The sequence below is a fragment of the Cynoglossus semilaevis genome, chromosome 20 (assembly GCF_000523025.1).
Source record: "Cynoglossus semilaevis isolate Cse_v1.0 chromosome 20, Cse_v1.0, whole genome shotgun sequence".
Lineage (NCBI taxonomy): Eukaryota > Metazoa > Chordata > Actinopteri > Pleuronectiformes > Cynoglossidae > Cynoglossus > Cynoglossus semilaevis.
The window spans coordinates 10,205,720-10,221,920 of NC_024326.1; the positions used below are offsets into that span (position 1 = coordinate 10,205,720).

Consider the following 16,201-nt stretch of genomic DNA (forward strand, 5'->3'; position numbering starts at 1 on the left):
TGCTCGCTGGAGCATTTGTTGGATTTTCTCACAGTCTTCTCGGTGTGATGTACAACATGAACTATGTCTCCTTCCACCCCGTCCAGGTATGGTTTGTTCTCTAAACTAGCCAAAAAGTAAAACAAAAATCTCAACACGGTTTGTATTTTAGTTGTTATTATTTTTTTTTATTTCTATGGTAACTTTATTTTTCTGTTCCCAGCAATACAAATACCTTCGCTTCAAAGGATCTTTGCCGTTATTGGTTAAATGCAGTGCTACTCAAGCATTTTACTCTGTCAGAAACTTCATTTTTTTTTATTTCTTTTTGGGTAAGTGACGTCTCCTTTTTCCCAAACATTGCAATTTGTATCATTCTCTTATTGTACTTGAACTACATTGAATAAGATTTTTTTTTTGTCATTCTACATGGATTGTTTCAAATATATAATAATATTCAGGATACATTCCGAGAGCATGGATTTGTAAAACACTCAGTCTTCATTTAGATCCGTGAGTGAACTCAAATATTCTTTTAAAAATATTATATTATATTATATTATGCCTTTTCTTCTGTCATTATCTTACCATTGGATTCCTTTATCCTTAGCTCCATGCACACTCTTGATAGTGTTGCTGGACTGCTGGACCTCACTTTACTCTATCACCTGTGGATCAGTGCCACCTTCCTCCTCTTTACATGGTACATCACATTAGTACTGTTCAGGATCTTTGTCACTGAGGTATGTTTTTTTTTATAATAAACGTATTCTGTGTACGTGTGTATGTGGATATTTTTCATTCATTTTTTCATTGGTTTTATTGATGATCTGCAGGGTTACAGTTTTCCTGTTCATTCAACTTTTACTGAAGATGCCCACCAGTGTCTCCCAAAAGTTGTGCATGAAAGGCAATCAATGATATTAAAGGTAACTGAAACACACTGACAAAGAATTGGCTTTTTTTCCTTGTTTGTTTATGTCCTTTGCTGAAATTTTCTTTTCCTTTTTTTAGTTTCTTGCTCTGCAGGACCTGGCTCTTCTGTCCAAACACTCTCCATCCCGACGAGCTGAAGTCTTCAGTCTGAGTCAGCCAGGTCCATTGCATAGCCTTGAATAAATCTTGACAAACTTTTCACAATTTATTTGTAAGAAGATCAACGAAAATAAAATCTATTTTTATTTCACTGTATCAGGTGGCCATCCCCATAACTGGAATTCCATTAGTCAGGAGTGTCTGTGTCTGCTGTCTGATCTGACACAGAGACTTGTAGCTTATCACGACAACGTGGCATCCAATGGCAGAGCTAAATCCATCTCTACTGGCAGTGAGAGGAAGACGTCATCAGAGACGTCAGGTAAGGTTGTCTTCCACAGAGTAAACAATCAGGATTTAAATGATTAAAGATGGAATTTAACAGTGTAGAATTTCATTCATGGCAGTGCTGTAGTAGCCTTTTTTTGTGAATCAGCAAGTGGGGTTAAAAATATTAAACATAATTTTCTTTTCTTTTCTTTTTTTCTGCAAGTAGTATCTGGTTCAGAAGATTTGATGAGCCCAAGGCCAACTCTGCTGATGAAAACTCCAGTTTCAGTTTTTGCCCGCTCCACTGTGGGTGACGTTTCACTGACGGCACCATTCACCCCAGACTTGGGCAGTCCCTTTGTTTCACCCACACTCCGACGCCTGACTGCTCCCATTGAACAGTGTTCGCCATGGTACGGCACAGTGCAGAGTCCACACATCATGAGGAGAGCACCAAAACTCTGGTCCACCTCCACAGGTATGCAGATGAAATCATCCTTCATTAAGATTAAACAAACTGGGCTCCTGTTTTTTTTGCTGCTCATTGATCTGTATCTTATAACTAACTGTTTCTGTTTGTGACTCGACTGTCAACTTCATCCTCACCATAGATTCACAGTTTAACGGCAGCCCCTCACCATCTACTGCCACAGTTTGCAATCCCCAGCAGGAAGCATTAAAACCCACTCTCCTGGCTCAGTTTCTCCAGAACAGAAAAGAACAGGTACTTTATAATTATTGATATTATTATTCATTCAAATCACTACATGATAAATGACCAATGTTGATGTGCCATAGGCTGTTAATGTTTCATGTCCTCCATACATGTTATTCAAGCAGGTTCTCTTAATCTGCAGCCATAACAAAAGAATAAAGTTTATTTCTTTGTTATTGTATACAGTCTATACCAAAAGTGAAGAGAATATAAAGTACAATTTTAGGAAATTAAATCTTTGATTTTAGTTTGTAGTTCTGACATGGGGGAAAAAAAAGCAACTTTATGCCTAATTGTTTTATTCAGGTTAAAAATTTCATGGCAAAACGGGTGCTGATAATGTATTTGTTTAACAAGGTAAGAATATCAGGCATGTGCATGTTGTCTTGAAGGCACTTGTCTTTTTTAAAATTTTTTTTTTACACTAACTGCATGACGTTTTTAACAAATCTAAGAACCTCGGCTTCTTCTGCAGGCTTCACTAATTTACGCACTGATTGAGCCTAAATTAAAGAATGAATAATGCTCTTGGAATGAATTGACTGATGACTTTTTTAAAGCTTCACTCAAACATTAGTACCACCAGCCTGTTGATTGAAACCGAGGGTTTCAGTAGTGCATGAGTTAGAGCCTTAACACTTTCACTTTATGTAGAAGCACATTGACTTACTGTATGTTTCTGTCACCGTGCATGTGGGTTGTGGTGCCGTGTCACTGTCGTGTGTAGCAACATCAGCCACAATGCTCTGAGTCAGCGGCGCTAAACGTGCTCCTGTATGAACTAACGTTGTGTTGTGTAGCTTCCAGAAGCCTCCAGTCAGGCTCTCTTTGCTGACAGCCAGGCTTACATCTGGGCTTTAGAAGGTGAGAAGGCCCAGTGGTTTTTTTTAATGATTAACAAGCAAAACCTTCATTATTTTTTTTTTTTATTATAATTTATTATCTTTTTTGCAGGATTGTCTTATCTTGTTCAAGCCTCCTTCTCAGAAGACCAGTTCGGAGTTGTACAGACGACATTACCCAGCATCCTTAGCTGTATGCTGGCACTACAAGAGGTATATTACATAAGATAAGCTAAGAAAACCTATGGTTCAACAACTACATCTGCCATTGGAGTGTTCTATGTGTGTGTGACTATTAGAAAGTGTACTAACTTTTCTGGCAGTTGGATGTGTTGCAGAAAAAAAATCAAACAAACTGTTGGCATGTATGACTAAGAGTACAGTAGTGACATCTATGGGTTAGTTGAGTGTTCTGCACTTTGTTAACAGAAAACTCGAGCTGCTATTTGTCATTAGTTGCACAAACGTCCAGTAACCACAGAATAAAAAGGCCAGTGTTCTGTCCACTGTACTCTGTCCACACTAAGTGGTTGTCTTCTCCTCAGGCCGTGGACCGTCACTTCAAGCTGCCTCACGCCTCCAGTAAACCCGTCAGACTGACCAGCAGTATAGGAGACTCTTCTTACAGAACACTGCGCTTTGCCCTCAGGGCCACACTAAAGACGGCCATCTACAGAATAACAACCACGTTTGGTGATCATTTAAAGTAAGCACTGTTAATAACAGTTTTTTTTTAAATGGACTCACCAATAGAAACAGTTGATTTACCATTATGTGTGTTTGATCCTCAGTGCTGTTCAGATGTCTGCAGAGCACCACAAGAGACTACAGCAGTTCCTGGAGTACAAAGAATGATGACATGTCTGAGATGTGGATGTTGAACCTGTGGAGTCTTATCAGTTATATATGTGTGTGTGAGAGAGAGAACAAAGATTTACAGTCGAGCAACACTGTAAAAACTCTCGTGACAGTCTCTGTTATTATTTATGTCTATCTGTGTCACAGTGGATTGTTATCTGGTGGCTGCACCACGTCTTCCCCTCGTGTGGGGTGGCAGAGGGCATGACTCCAGCTGACCGGCTGTATTATTTTGGCTTTGGCTGCCTTTGGCTGGGAAAACATTCAGCGACTCATTCAGAAATGATGTTCTTCCTTCTGGGCTGATTTGTGAAGGGCTCTCTTTACTGCAGTAACCTCTGTGTGATTTCCATTTGGATCTATAGCTGCATATCACAAATTGCACATTGATAATGGTGACATGGTTCTGATGTTTGTCTGATCTTTGATCTGGTCTAGTTTTGTAGAGCCTGGTTCATGTGTTGTGACTGCCAATGTTAGATTGACTTTTTACTCTGGAGATGTGTTGAATAAAAAACATGATGTTGAAGTTTAATTGAGATCTGGTTACTTCACACAGGAGTAAAGATAAACATGAGCAAAAAACTGTTTACAAATGATGAAGGATAAAAGTAGTCTGTCCTGTGTAGGTTAAAGAATGGATTGAAATAAAGATACAAGAGCCTCTCTCATTAGGGATTATGAAGGCTTCAAACAGTGCAACACCACCCCCACGATCACCAGCAGTACTGCTTCATTTCTTCCGTGCAACAAGCCCTTAAAGCTCTCTGCAACAACAAACAAGACCGAGCGTGTGCATACCAAGAAGAAATATATTATATATTTATATATATAGTAAATAATTTGGTCTTGCTCCATAAGACATCGGGCTTGATAAAATAAAAACCTTCACTGAGAATACTGATCTGTATTCGATTTGTAAGTGTCGGTTTTGGCTGACTTTATGATAAGAAACCAAGAAGTGAGACTTTGAAATAAATGCAACATTTGGGGCACTGACTTATGTTTATTGCACAAATCATACATACTTCCAACTGAATCAATAGAATGCATTGTTTTGGGCAGTGGTGAAAAATTACCCATCAAGCACCCTAGAATGTATACAAGCTGCTGAATGTGATTTTTTTTGAAATAATTAAAGCACAGAAAATACTGTTTGTTTGTTTTTTTTTTTTATACAAGAGAATCAAAACCTTAACACCTGAAATGACATTTCATTTATTTCAGGAGGGAGTCATTCAGAAAAGGGAAGATGGAGTCGCTGGGTTTTTATTTTGAATTTAAAATGTCTCTGTCCTCGTATAGAATATAAACATCTGCATCAATACCCATCAAATGTTTCAACGTGATTTGTTTTTAAACTTTGAAGCCAAACTGCATTTGCTTTTTTTTTTTTACAGTTTTAATATATTTATATATATATTTACACATATAAATTTGTCTAAGGGTTCTCACAGAAATTGAGAAAAGCTGGACTTTATCGCTCTCACACAACAAATGACTGGCAAGCATACTGACCCCTGCTGACCCCCATCCTTCTCTCTGAACCTGTGACAGAGCAGCACTGATATAAATGTCCTCAAAACATCCGGCACCGTTCCATTTAGTTCATTTATTCTCGGTGAAAATGCTGAAAAACTCTTTTCTGTCTTAGGTGAGAGGTGAAGTGGTGTTCCGTCAAAAATGGGTGTCAGGTTGGAGGGGGTGAGAAAGGAGGAGAAACGAGGAAAAGGAAGAGGCTGGTGGAAGCAAGATCTAACCTTCTCTTCCCAAGTCAAAAATATTTTAAGTGCAAAGTATTCACCCGCGCAAAAAAAATACACTCCTATGTTGTTTTTTTTTTATACAAAGCAAGTTGAGAACTCTGCCTCTGAAACACAGTTTTGTGACAGCTGAAAACTAAAGCGTCCCTGATTCAAAGTGCACTCAGTAGGGAGGGACAGACTGATGTTGGGAGGGTGTGGGGGGCGCAGTAGCTGCAGGCAGCATACAGGGTGAAGGCTTTTAGTCGTCCTCCGGGGGCAGACTTGTAATGAATGCAACAAAATGGCTCAACCTGAGGGGTCAGGAGTCACTAATGGGGCCGAAGTGCTGCAGTGAGGGGCCATAGCTTTTTATTTAATCTTTAAATTCAAATGTCAAAGGACGTCACATTTTCAGGGATGGTTGATTGGTTTACATCCGGCCCTGTGCGGCCCCTCTTCTTAGTGACTAGGAGAGGAGGGATCTTGTGCTGGTGATGTGCTGCCAACTACTGGGTGCCTTAAGTGGGAGGTGCTTGTTGCCGTCTGTAGCCTCTGTTCAAACCGTGGACACCAAGCTAAGGCAAAGACAAAGGTGATGCATGGAAAAGCTGTGGCTTCCCAGTGGTTTATAGGGAGTCATTAACAAACATGTCATGTATTTGTGTCACTGCTTTAACAGCAGGTGTAGGTAAGAGTATGTTTGTCTGTATGAGATTGGATAATGACAAAAAAAAAACAATAAATCAAACAAACAGTAACATCCAAAGTCTGTGGCTCGTCAGTGTCTGAGTGTGCCAGTGTGTCAATAGTGCTTGCCTATGTGCATCAATTCAAGGGCAATAAAGAATGTATGTATGTGTATGTATATGTGTGTGTGTGTATGTATGTGTGTGTGTGGTTGGCTCAAGAAGACATGCACTGGACGTGGTCTGGGCCTCCTTCCTCCTCGTCAGAGGAGTCTGGAGAGCTCCAGGACTCATCCGAGTCTGGGTCTGCACCCTCACGACGGGTCTGTGTCGAAACAAAGTGGAAAAACAACGGACAACAAAATATGAAAGAACATTAGGAACTGTTAAGTGTTAAAGAGACTGAAAAGTTTCTCAGCTCACCCTCACTGGCCGTCTGTTCCTCATGTGTCTCATCAGAAACCACAACAGCTGGGTGTCGTACTGGTCGCCGTGACGAACGCTGTCTTCGTCTCGCTCACGCTTGTTTTTCTTCATGACCTTAAAAAAAACAAACAAAATTTGATCAGTTTATTTTAGCTTAAATTTTACTGCAGTATTGTATTAACGTCTGTGAATATTAGACACCAAACCAGTGCCTGGGTGTTTGCATGTACTGCAGTAATGCTTGGAAATTTCCATACCCAGCTTTACAAAAATAAAACTTACATTCAAATATTTGTTTATTCCCCACATGCTGGTGTGTATAGAGATGTGAGGATGAAGAAGTCTGAATAACAACATTTAATGAGTTAAATAAGACAGAATACTGTACCTCCTCCAGACCCTTCAATCCTGTAGGGCTTTCAGCTGTTGGAGCCCACAGTTTGATGTCATGGTCCAACCCACTGGTGGCCATACCAGGCAGATGAGGGTGAGGCTCCAGACAGTTGACCTGTGGTTGTTTATTGGAGAGGAACAAAGTCTATATATATTTTTTATATATACACACACACACACTGTACATATGTAGTATATATGTACATATATGCATATATGTGGGTACTAGTTATACACCGTGTGGCTCTGTTTCCATCTTACCACCCCTCCTCGGTCTCCGTCCATAAACTGGACAATACGTGCGGAATACTTGTCCCACAGGTAGATGTGTCCACAGTCACTTCCACTGACCACAAATTCACTGCACGGTCCGTAGAAGTTCACTCCCTTCACTGTAACATGACAAAAGAAGAGGTTTCAGTCAGGCTTGGAGAGATTGGCAGCCATGTTTGAATGATGGTGGTTAAATAAATATCTCTTTGACACTGATTTTTTTTTTACCAGTGGCGTTGTTACGATGTCCCTTGTATCTCTTGCGGTAGTCGGCTCCATCGCTGTGGTTGGAGTCAAACAGGTAGATGTCCTCGTCGTTGTAGCTGGCAAGGAGCTCTGGGAACACACACAAAAAAACCGTATTATTTTAATACATTTTGTGGACCTGCCTTGTGAGTTAAAATACGTCTGTAACACATTGACAGTTCTGGACATTTACCTGTGCCATCGTGACTGTACACCAGGCAGGTTATGTTGGTTTTGGACTCACTGGACACCAGGTGTGAGGGACAAAACTTTTTCAAAACACCGTTGTTGTCGTTCTCGTTTATTTTCCTCTGGTCGTAGATCCTAGAGTGTGTTGATAAAGCCAAACGTGAGAAAATAGTCCGATCATACGACAATTACATGAATGTAATCGTAAAAAATAAAACGCTGTTAAAACCACAGGATGGCTCCCACCTCACATACTGGTCTCTTCCACCCACAGCGAAGTGATGCGTCTTTGCTGGGTTGACGTAGATGGTGTACAGGCCAACTTTTTTGTTGCCCTCCTTTACAACCACCAGTTTACTGTCACACAAATGTAAGGAAACAAAAACAAACATGCTTTTTATTATCTGATGTCTGACTGTTGGCTACAGACGACCACGGTCACCTCCTCTAAATGTCACATGCTTGAATTTGACATTATTACTTGTGATAATGAGTTGGTAAACTTCAGTCACTTCAGTCATAGTTCTTACTTGGCAGGTCTATCAAGACGCAGATCAATTCCAAATACAACAGCGTCCTCTCCAGCAGACAGAAAGGAGCACGGAGAGTCTGGCTCAAGGGCCAGCTGGAAAAAAAAAAATGCAGATTAGCAATCTTCAGGATTGAATCAGTCAATTTAGCTGAAATGTGATCACTAAAGGTAATAACTTGACATCATTTTGATTTATTCATCACTTTTCCAGTCATGGTAAATAAACGCCCACCTTGTGTGCCGCTCCTTTATGTTGTGCTACTCGCATGGTGTTCTTGCAGCGTTGCGTGGCGGACAGCTCAGCCACTCTGATCTGACCGTCTCGAGCGCACATGGCTAAGGTCGAGTCTCCGCTGTGAGGCAGGAATTTTGCCTGTGTGAAGTGCAGTGAGGAAAATGTTGAAATAATATATTTTTTTCCAGCAGAACTAATAAAAAGAAAATCCACACAAACACAATCCCTTCAAGGGTTGAGGAACCAAACTTTCCTCAGTGATTTACAATGTGTTTGTTTTGGTTGGTGTTGTTGCCCCAGAGCTATTGGGTCATGAGTTATAATCCTGACCCAGGTCAGGGTCCATCACTTTGAATTCATGAAATCTTCACAGTGCAAAAAATAACTAACTGAATAAAACAGGGATCAAATTGTGTGGAGAATTTACTTCAACAATAGAGTCAATGTAAATGAAAGCATGGAGAGTACGTGTGATTATGGTATTAATATGGATTATGATCGCCCTGTAATAGACTGGAGACTTGTACGCTGTGTATTTAATAGAACATAAGGTATGAAGCTATGCAGGTCATTCTTAGTCAACAAAAATATTTGTGAATTGTGTGATTTTCAATGGCCATACTGAAAATTAAATATTATATTGGGTGCATAAAGCTGTTAAAGTCAGTCATTTCCCACTAACCTGAAAGACGTTGCTTATGTGACCGCTGTCAAACTCCAGCTCGGCGCGGCGATTGGCCCAGTCCCAGATGACAACTCGCAGGTCATCGCTGCCTGAAGCCAGGCGTGTGCCTGATGGGTTGAAGTGCAGCGTGTTGACGCAGCCCGTGTGTTTCTCCAAACGGCCCTGGAGCTCCAGCCTCTGCACGAGGCCCCGAGCTCCACAGACACGCCTCACAAACTGATGCGAGTCCCTGCCGATCTCCCTGGAAAGCAGCGATGGCACGGCTCGCCACGTCGGCCCACGGAGGTCACACAGCTCTGCTCCCAGCCAGGCTGCCATGGCCTCGTCATCGTCATCATCATCGTCGTCGTCGTCGTCATCATCATCATCATCACTGTCTTTCTGTTCGTCTTCATCATTCTCATAGTCATCTTCATCAGAACTGGAGGAGCGGTTTGTGCCGCCACCAGGTCTGTTTCTCTTTCTTGATGCCCTTTTGTTGCCCTTCATCTCCCTCGCCCTCTCTCTCTTGCCTCCCTCGCCTTCTTTTTCACCCTCTTCAATCAGGGAGTAGAAGCCTGTGCCTTCCATGCTGTCGGTGTCTTCTCCTTCTTCCTCCCCCGCCTCTTCCTCCTTCCCTTTGGCCTCCTCTGCCTCTGGGTTTGTGCTTTTCTCTTCTTCCACATTTGGCAGAGACCTGTCTCCAGATGTCTCTCCTGTTTCTTTGGTAGCTATAACACAGGGAAAACAAATGCCAGAGAGAAAAGAAATCACATTGTATTGTCTTATTGATTTAATGGAGTTGTTCTGCTAAAATATTCCCATATAAAAGTAATTTAAATAAATACAAACTTCAAATTATATATATTCAACTGTCAACTCATGCCTGCAGCTGGAGGATCTGTCTCATTTTTAATATACGCTATAAGGAAAAGTTGTAAGTTGACATAACAGGTACCCTCTTGAGAGGACTGTGATAATTCTTCTTCTTCTTTCTTCTTTTCGTCTCCCTCTCTGTGCTGTTCTTCCTCTGGCTCTTTCTTCTCTGAGCCACCTGGAAATAACAAACATGCACCGTGTCAGTTTAGACGAAAGCCAGTCAGTTACTGTCTCAGTCCAACTCTGGCCTTTACCGTTAATTACTGTGGATTTGCCTTCAGCTCCTGCCATTCTGTCTCCTTTGTCCAGCGTCGACCCGAGGAAGAACCTTTGTCACACACACACACACACACAACAACACACCATTAAGGTTGCAGGTTAACACGAGAGGACCATGATTGGACGTGAGACACCACTGAAGTGTTTTCAACTATCGACGTTTAAGAGTCTGCAGTGGCAGACACGTTACCTGTTAGCACTGGTGCGCCCTAACAATCTGCCAGGGTTAAGTTATTACCTTGACACCACTTTACATAACAATAAAAACAAACCAAGTCAAAGTTAAGCTGCCATGCAGGCCCCTGTTTATTCTGCCTGCTTCTCTTTTGTGTTGTTGTTTTTATTACGCACAAAACAGTCACACACGACTACACTGCTCTTTTGTATCGGTAAAATAAAGAACAAGCATTCGGAGGAGACGACTCGACAGTGAAACACACGATCACTTCCGCTTGTCTTCCAAACAGCTGCTTGTCAAAATACGTGCGAGCTGCTACAAGTGTTTGCCATGGCTAACTAGCGCAGCTAGTGTTACCTCTACTCCAAGGCCCGACGCGGCGCACTTCTTCTTAATTTAGTCCTAATCTTGGCTTGCAGATTTACGTCCGTTACCTCGCTGCTCACCAGCTGAGCTAAGTGCATCGGCTGAACTTTCTATGACGGGAAACACGCGACATTAGGGAGAGGTGAGTTAAGCTTTGTGCACAGGCGGAGCTAGCGACATGTACACGAGCTTGGCTGCTCTGTTTATGTTTTGACGGTTCAGCTTCTTTATTATGGTTTCCGGTGACGTGCACGCGTCGTCTTTCCTTTTGTTTCTGTTTTATTTTTAACCGGAAGTTTCAAGCAATGGATGTTTACGCATATTAAGCATATACATACTTTTTCCAACAAAGCAACAGTAATAAAACAAAACATTGATAATAATATTAATAATAATAATAACTATTATTTTTTTAGTATTATTATTATTATGTATAACATGTATTCTTATAACTAAGTTCCACTCCTTGATAATCCTTGTTGTCAACCATCACTTTTAATTGTTTAAATGCTAAAATTTACAATATGCACTATGACACTTGTACAGTGGATATACACCATGTGCAACATAAATGTGTCTATATCGTTCTCTTTCTAACGTTGTCTCTTAGTTTTTGCATTTTTCAATATAAAACCTTCTGCTCTTGCATTTCCACCTAGACTCCAGTATGTACGCTGACAATAACCATTGTATTTTCTCTCCCTTTTTCTTTTCAAATCTAATATTGTAATCAATATTGTGTTTTTTTTACATAGTTATTCTTGGTGTTTTCATGTAGTCCATTAGATCCACCATTATTCTCTTATTGTTAGCATAACAGAAGAGTAGTACTGAAGAAGTTGTCCATATGAAACTATTTGTGGTTTCTTCCTTTTATCCTTTTATCCAGTAGAATGCAGACCTCCAGAAATAGTACAGAATATTTCCTAATTGATTCTGTATATGCAGGACAAAAGTGTTTTTTTTTGTTTGTTTTTTTTTTTGTCAGTGACGATAACGTCATGTTTATTTATCTTCCACATAATTTTGCAAATCTGCAAGCTTCTGAAAAACTAGGCTAATGGGGGAGGAGGTTGCAAATGTGACTCAAAAGTCTGCTAGCTGCACTTAAAAAGAAGTTTGTGTGGAATGACATATAATAAGGTTACACAACCCATTAAACTGGTGCAGAGTTAATTTCCAAAGGGGGACACTCACACATAAAATCTTGGTTTTTCGTCCATAACAACCTTTCCTGGATTGAGGTTAAAATAAGACTGTGTCCCTCAGTGGGGATCCAAGTGCTTCCTTCCTGTGTTTATGCCAAGGGCCGACTGTCTGTAAACTAGAGTAAAGCAGAAAAAAAAACAACCAAAAACGTTTCTTCTGTTTCAAACATGTTTCATTTGTACTAAATTATATTGACTTTGCAGAAACATAAAATTTTGGAGTTTACTTCTGGCACCAGGACTCAGATTAGTCGCCTGGTTATAATCCACATGGAATGTGGGAGTAAAGGATTACACATGCAGTCACTCATGAGCACCATATACATCTGAGCACCACTAAGTGCTGACACATTTGAATGATTATCCAACAAGTCAAAAGAAAAGAATGAGGAGTCACTTTATCATCAAAATCATCTGCAAAAAAAAAAAAAAAGAAGAAGAAAAAAGTTTGTATTCATACTCATCAAAGTCAGAAACAGCTTTTGTTTTATCACAGAAACACACTTCTGGCTCCTAGTCATGTTTTCAAGTAGTTGCTTGGATTAATTTAACAAAAACCACATTTCTGCAATGAGTGAAATTCTGCAACTACATGGACGGGACTACTGGAGTGTGTAACAGAAGGCTGTGAAAACGGTACGTGAGATCAACGACCACCTCAGAGGAAATGTGACTTCCACAAGGAGGAAGGGGAAGTTGACTGTGACAGAGAGGAGGGTTTCACGGTTCAGAGAACATGTCATTTCTGAAGGTTTCCCAGGTTGGAGCGCAGAATCAGCGAGGAGCGCACGACGCACAGCGCAGCTCTCACATCTGGAATATGCACTATTTTAGCTAAACTTTGCGGCGTTAACTTCACTTTTTTTGTCGCCATAGTCCGACAGTGACAGCATGGAATACTGGAGACAATGTGCGATGTGGCTGATCAGCTGCAAAGTGTTGCCCGTGAGCCACCGAGTTACTGCGGACACGGCGCAGGTGTTCGATTTGGCGCAAACCCTGCGGGATGGGGTCCTGCTGTGCCAGCTGCTGAACAACCTGAGACCTCACGCCATCAACCTGAAGGAGATTAATCTGCGGCCCCAGATGTCACAGGTGTAGTAGGCATTTTTATGCACTCACTTGTATGAAGAATCAGGCAAATGAAAATGAAACCCAAAATAAAACAAAAAGATAAATAACGCATGTGAGGCTGGAAGAGTACATAGGCATTTTTATTATTGTTATTCTCAGCATGCAGGACAAAAGTGTTTGTTTTTTTGTTTGTTTTTTTTTTGTCAGTGACGATAACGTCATGTTTATTTATCTTCCACATAATTTTTGCAAATCTGCAAGCTTCTGAAAAACTAGGCTAATGGGGGAGGAGGTTGCAAATGTGACTCAAAAGTCTGCTAGCTGCACTTAAAAAGAAGTTTGTGTGGAATGACATATAATAAGGTTACACAACCCATTAAACTGGTGCAGAGTTAATTTCCAAAGGGGGACACTCACACATAAAATCTTGGTTTTTCGTCCATAACAACCTTTCCTGGATTGAGGTTAAAATAAGACTGTGTCCCTCAGTGGGGATCCAAGTGCTTCCTTCCTGTGTTTATGCCAAGGGCCGACTGTCTGTAAACTAGAGTAAAGCAGAAAAAAAAACAACCAAAAACGTTTCTTCTGTTTCAAACATGTTTCATTTGTACTAAATTATATTGACTTTGCAGAAACATAAAATTTTGGAGTTTACTTCTGGCACCAGGACTCAGATTAGTCGCCTGGTTATAATCCACATGGAATGTGGGAGTAAAGGATTACACATGCAGTCACTCATGAGCACCATATACATCTGAGCACCACTAAGTGCTGACACATTTGAATGATTATCCAACAAGTCAAAAGAAAAGAATGAGGAGTCACTTTATCATCAAAATCATCTGCAAAAAAAAAAAAAAAGAAGAAGAAAAAAGTTTGTATTCATACTCATCAAAGTCAGAAACAGCTTTTGTTTTATCACAGAAACACACTTCTGGCTCCTAGTCATGTTTTCAAGTAGTTGCTTGGATTAATTTAACAAAAACCACATTTCTGCAATGAGTGAAATTCTGCAACTACATGGACGGGACTACTGGAGTGTGTAACAGAAGGCTGTGAAAACGGTACGTGAGATCAACGACCACCTCAGAGGAAATGTGACTTCCACAAGGAGGAAGGGGAAGTTGACTGTGACAGAGAGGAGGGTTTCACGGTTCAGAGAACATGTCATTTCTGAAGGTTTCCCAGGTTGGAGCGCAGAATCAGCGAGGAGCGCACGACGCACAGCGCAGCTCTCACATCTGGAATATGCACTATTTTAGCTAAACTTTGCGGCGTTAACTTCACTTTTTTTGTCGCCATAGTCCGACAGTGACAGCATGGAATACTGGAGACAATGTGCGATGTGGCTGATCAGCTGCAAAGTGTTGCCCGTGAGCCACCGAGTTACTGCGGACACGGCGCAGGTGTTCGATTTGGCGCAAACCCTGCGGGATGGGGTCCTGCTGTGCCAGCTGCTGAACAACCTGAGACCTCACGCCATCAACCTGAAGGAGATTAATCTGCGGCCCCAGATGTCACAGGTGTAGTAGGCATTTTTATGCACTCACTTGTATGAAGAATCAGGCAAATGAAAATGAAACCCAAAATAAAACAAAAAGATAAATAACGCATGTGAGGCTGGAAGAGTACATAGGCATTTTTATTATTGTTATTCTCAGCATGTATTTGATTACTTTAACCAAAACTCCTGCTTTATGTATTTGATTACTTTAACCAAAACTCATGCTTTAAAAACTCCCCAAACTGAAATTTAAATAAAACTGTAATTCCTTTAATTTTAATCAACAGAAAAATAAAAACAAATAGAAGTTGTTGAGTAAGTAGCAACAAGTTTTTTTATTTGTTTTGGAATTGAAAGTCTAGACTCGTCTTTGTCCTCACTGAACTGCCTGTTTAAAGGCTACATCCTTGCAGACCTCAATCAGACCGTAGAGATTATATGACGTGGACCTGTCCCACCTATGTCTTTCTTCTAAGTATGATAATTAACCCAGACAGACTTGTCGCCTCCTGTTTCTACAACATTTTAATGAATGCTCTCTGACACCTATGACAGGGAGCTGAACATCTTTACCCTGTGAAACACAAATGAATGGTCCACAGTAAAGGGTCTTTACTCACAGTCATTCTTCCCTCTGCTGGAACCTTCAGCTGGATTATCAGTTTGATTCCTGATGCTAACTAGTGATCTTACTGTGAAAGTTTTGCATGTAAATGTGAAAGTGCATGACATACACTGCCCTGCAGGGGCACAAATATGCTAAACACACTTACAAAATAATTTATAATGAACTCAAAAAACTACAGGATTTTCCTGCTTGCCATTTAAAAAATAATTTAAAATCTTCCGTCCAGATCTGGCTGGCGGGCCTCATGTTTGGCACATGTGCTTTATATAAACCATTGCATATTAAAAGATAAACCTTAGTTCATTTATTACGTGCATTTAGTTGTGCACTTCTATTCAAATAGCAGTGGCCTGTGTGTGCGCTCTGCCAGTTCACATCCATCTGCTCTTCATCGTAGTCAAAAATACTCTAAGCAAACACAAAGCACAAACATGTCGACCAATCAAAGGCTGTGGCCTGCAGCTGTAGGCCACATGACTGTGGCTCAGGAATTCATGTGTGCCAGATTTTAAAGGGCCCCCTTCATAATGCCCTGCTGACCTTTGATCTCGGAAGTGAAAACATAAAGGACATAAAGGAAATGAATTGAAAGGTCAAAGGTCAGTGTGTTACATTGAAACAAGCTTTTTATTCTACTGCTTGTTTCTTTTTCTTCGAAATAAAACCAGGAATTAAGAGCACATTTCTAAGAGCTGGATTAATTCAGGAAAAACTCAAATACCAAAGCTTTTCTTTTATTATTCACTCATATTTCTGGTAGATGTAAACATCACTTATTAGTAAATAAATTTAGCTAAACATACAATGAGAGAATAACACCTTAAAATGTGAATCACAGCTTTAATCTGAAGGAAAGGACTAGAGAATGTGCCACAGCACTACAGCAGGACAACAGTCTGAAACCATTGTGTTTATATACAGTGGGTACAGAAAGTATTCAGACCCCTTTAAATTTGTCACTCTTTGTTTCATTGCAGCCATTTGCTAAAATAAAAAA

General features: G+C 40.6%; 3 protein-coding genes across 13 annotated transcripts in view; 2 read left to right on the forward strand and 1 right to left on the reverse strand.

The window, feature by feature from the left end:
* Nucleotides 1-4,851, forward strand: part of ndc1 (NDC1 transmembrane nucleoporin) — a 6,570-nt gene extending 1,719 nt beyond the window's left edge. The window contains exons 5-18 of the mRNA XM_025066055.1: nt 1-86; nt 203-311; nt 441-492; nt 590-722; nt 816-908; nt 994-1,075; nt 1,175-1,336; nt 1,508-1,762; nt 1,896-2,008; nt 2,306-2,356; nt 2,800-2,863; nt 2,954-3,054; nt 3,387-3,547; nt 3,633-4,851. The exon at nt 1-86 is cut by the window's left edge and continues 74 nt beyond it. Coding sequence (XP_024921823.1) covers nt 1-86; nt 203-311; nt 441-492; nt 590-722; nt 816-908; nt 994-1,075; nt 1,175-1,336; nt 1,508-1,762; nt 1,896-2,008; nt 2,306-2,356; nt 2,800-2,863; nt 2,954-3,054; nt 3,387-3,547; nt 3,633-3,696 — 1,526 coding nt within the window. The 3' untranslated portion in view covers nt 3,697-4,851. The remainder of the gene's footprint in view (nt 87-202; nt 312-440; nt 493-589; nt 723-815; nt 909-993; nt 1,076-1,174; nt 1,337-1,507; nt 1,763-1,895; nt 2,009-2,305; nt 2,357-2,799; nt 2,864-2,953; nt 3,055-3,386; nt 3,548-3,632) is intronic.
* Nucleotides 4,852-5,061: 210 nt separating this feature from the next.
* Nucleotides 5,062-11,602, reverse strand: dcaf8 (DDB1 and CUL4 associated factor 8). Of its 3 annotated transcripts, none has more exons than XM_008334600.3 (13): nt 11,542-11,602; nt 10,222-10,295; nt 10,047-10,142; nt 9,107-9,819; nt 8,422-8,562; nt 8,188-8,282; nt 7,904-8,014; nt 7,662-7,792; nt 7,451-7,558; nt 7,211-7,341; nt 6,945-7,064; nt 6,554-6,670; nt 5,062-6,455 (listed from the first exon to the last, which is right to left on the reverse strand). In XM_008334600.3, exons 1-13 carry the CDS (start codon nt 11,583-11,585, stop codon nt 6,348-6,350), a joined length of 1,989 nt encoding a protein of 662 aa, XP_008332822.1. In that variant the 5' UTR covers nt 11,586-11,602; the 3' UTR covers nt 5,062-6,347. The 3 variants fall into 3 exon arrangements, with proteins under 3 accessions (XP_008332822.1, XP_008332824.1, XP_008332825.1); XM_008334602.3 differs by lacking the exon at nt 11,542-11,602 and adding an exon at nt 10,782-11,034; XM_008334603.3 differs by lacking the exon at nt 11,542-11,602 and adding an exon at nt 10,437-10,770.
* An 848-nt stretch (nt 11,603-12,450) lies between these two features.
* The window catches only part of vav3b (vav 3 guanine nucleotide exchange factor b), a 100,579-nt gene continuing 96,828 nt past the window's right edge, over nt 12,451-16,201 (forward strand). For 3 of the 9 annotated variants that reach the window (XR_003048704.1, XR_003048705.1, XM_025052504.1), the window contains exon 1: nt 13,951-14,595. Coding sequence is in view for 7 of the 9 variants with exons in the window: in XM_025052504.1 (XP_024908272.1) it covers nt 14,392-14,595 (204 nt within the window). In the remaining 2 variants the exon portion in view is untranslated. Of the gene's footprint in view, nt 13,094-13,950; nt 14,596-16,201 lie in introns of those variants that run through there. The other 6 variants (XM_025052500.1, XM_025052503.1, XM_025052502.1 and 3 more) reach the window with 5 other exon arrangements.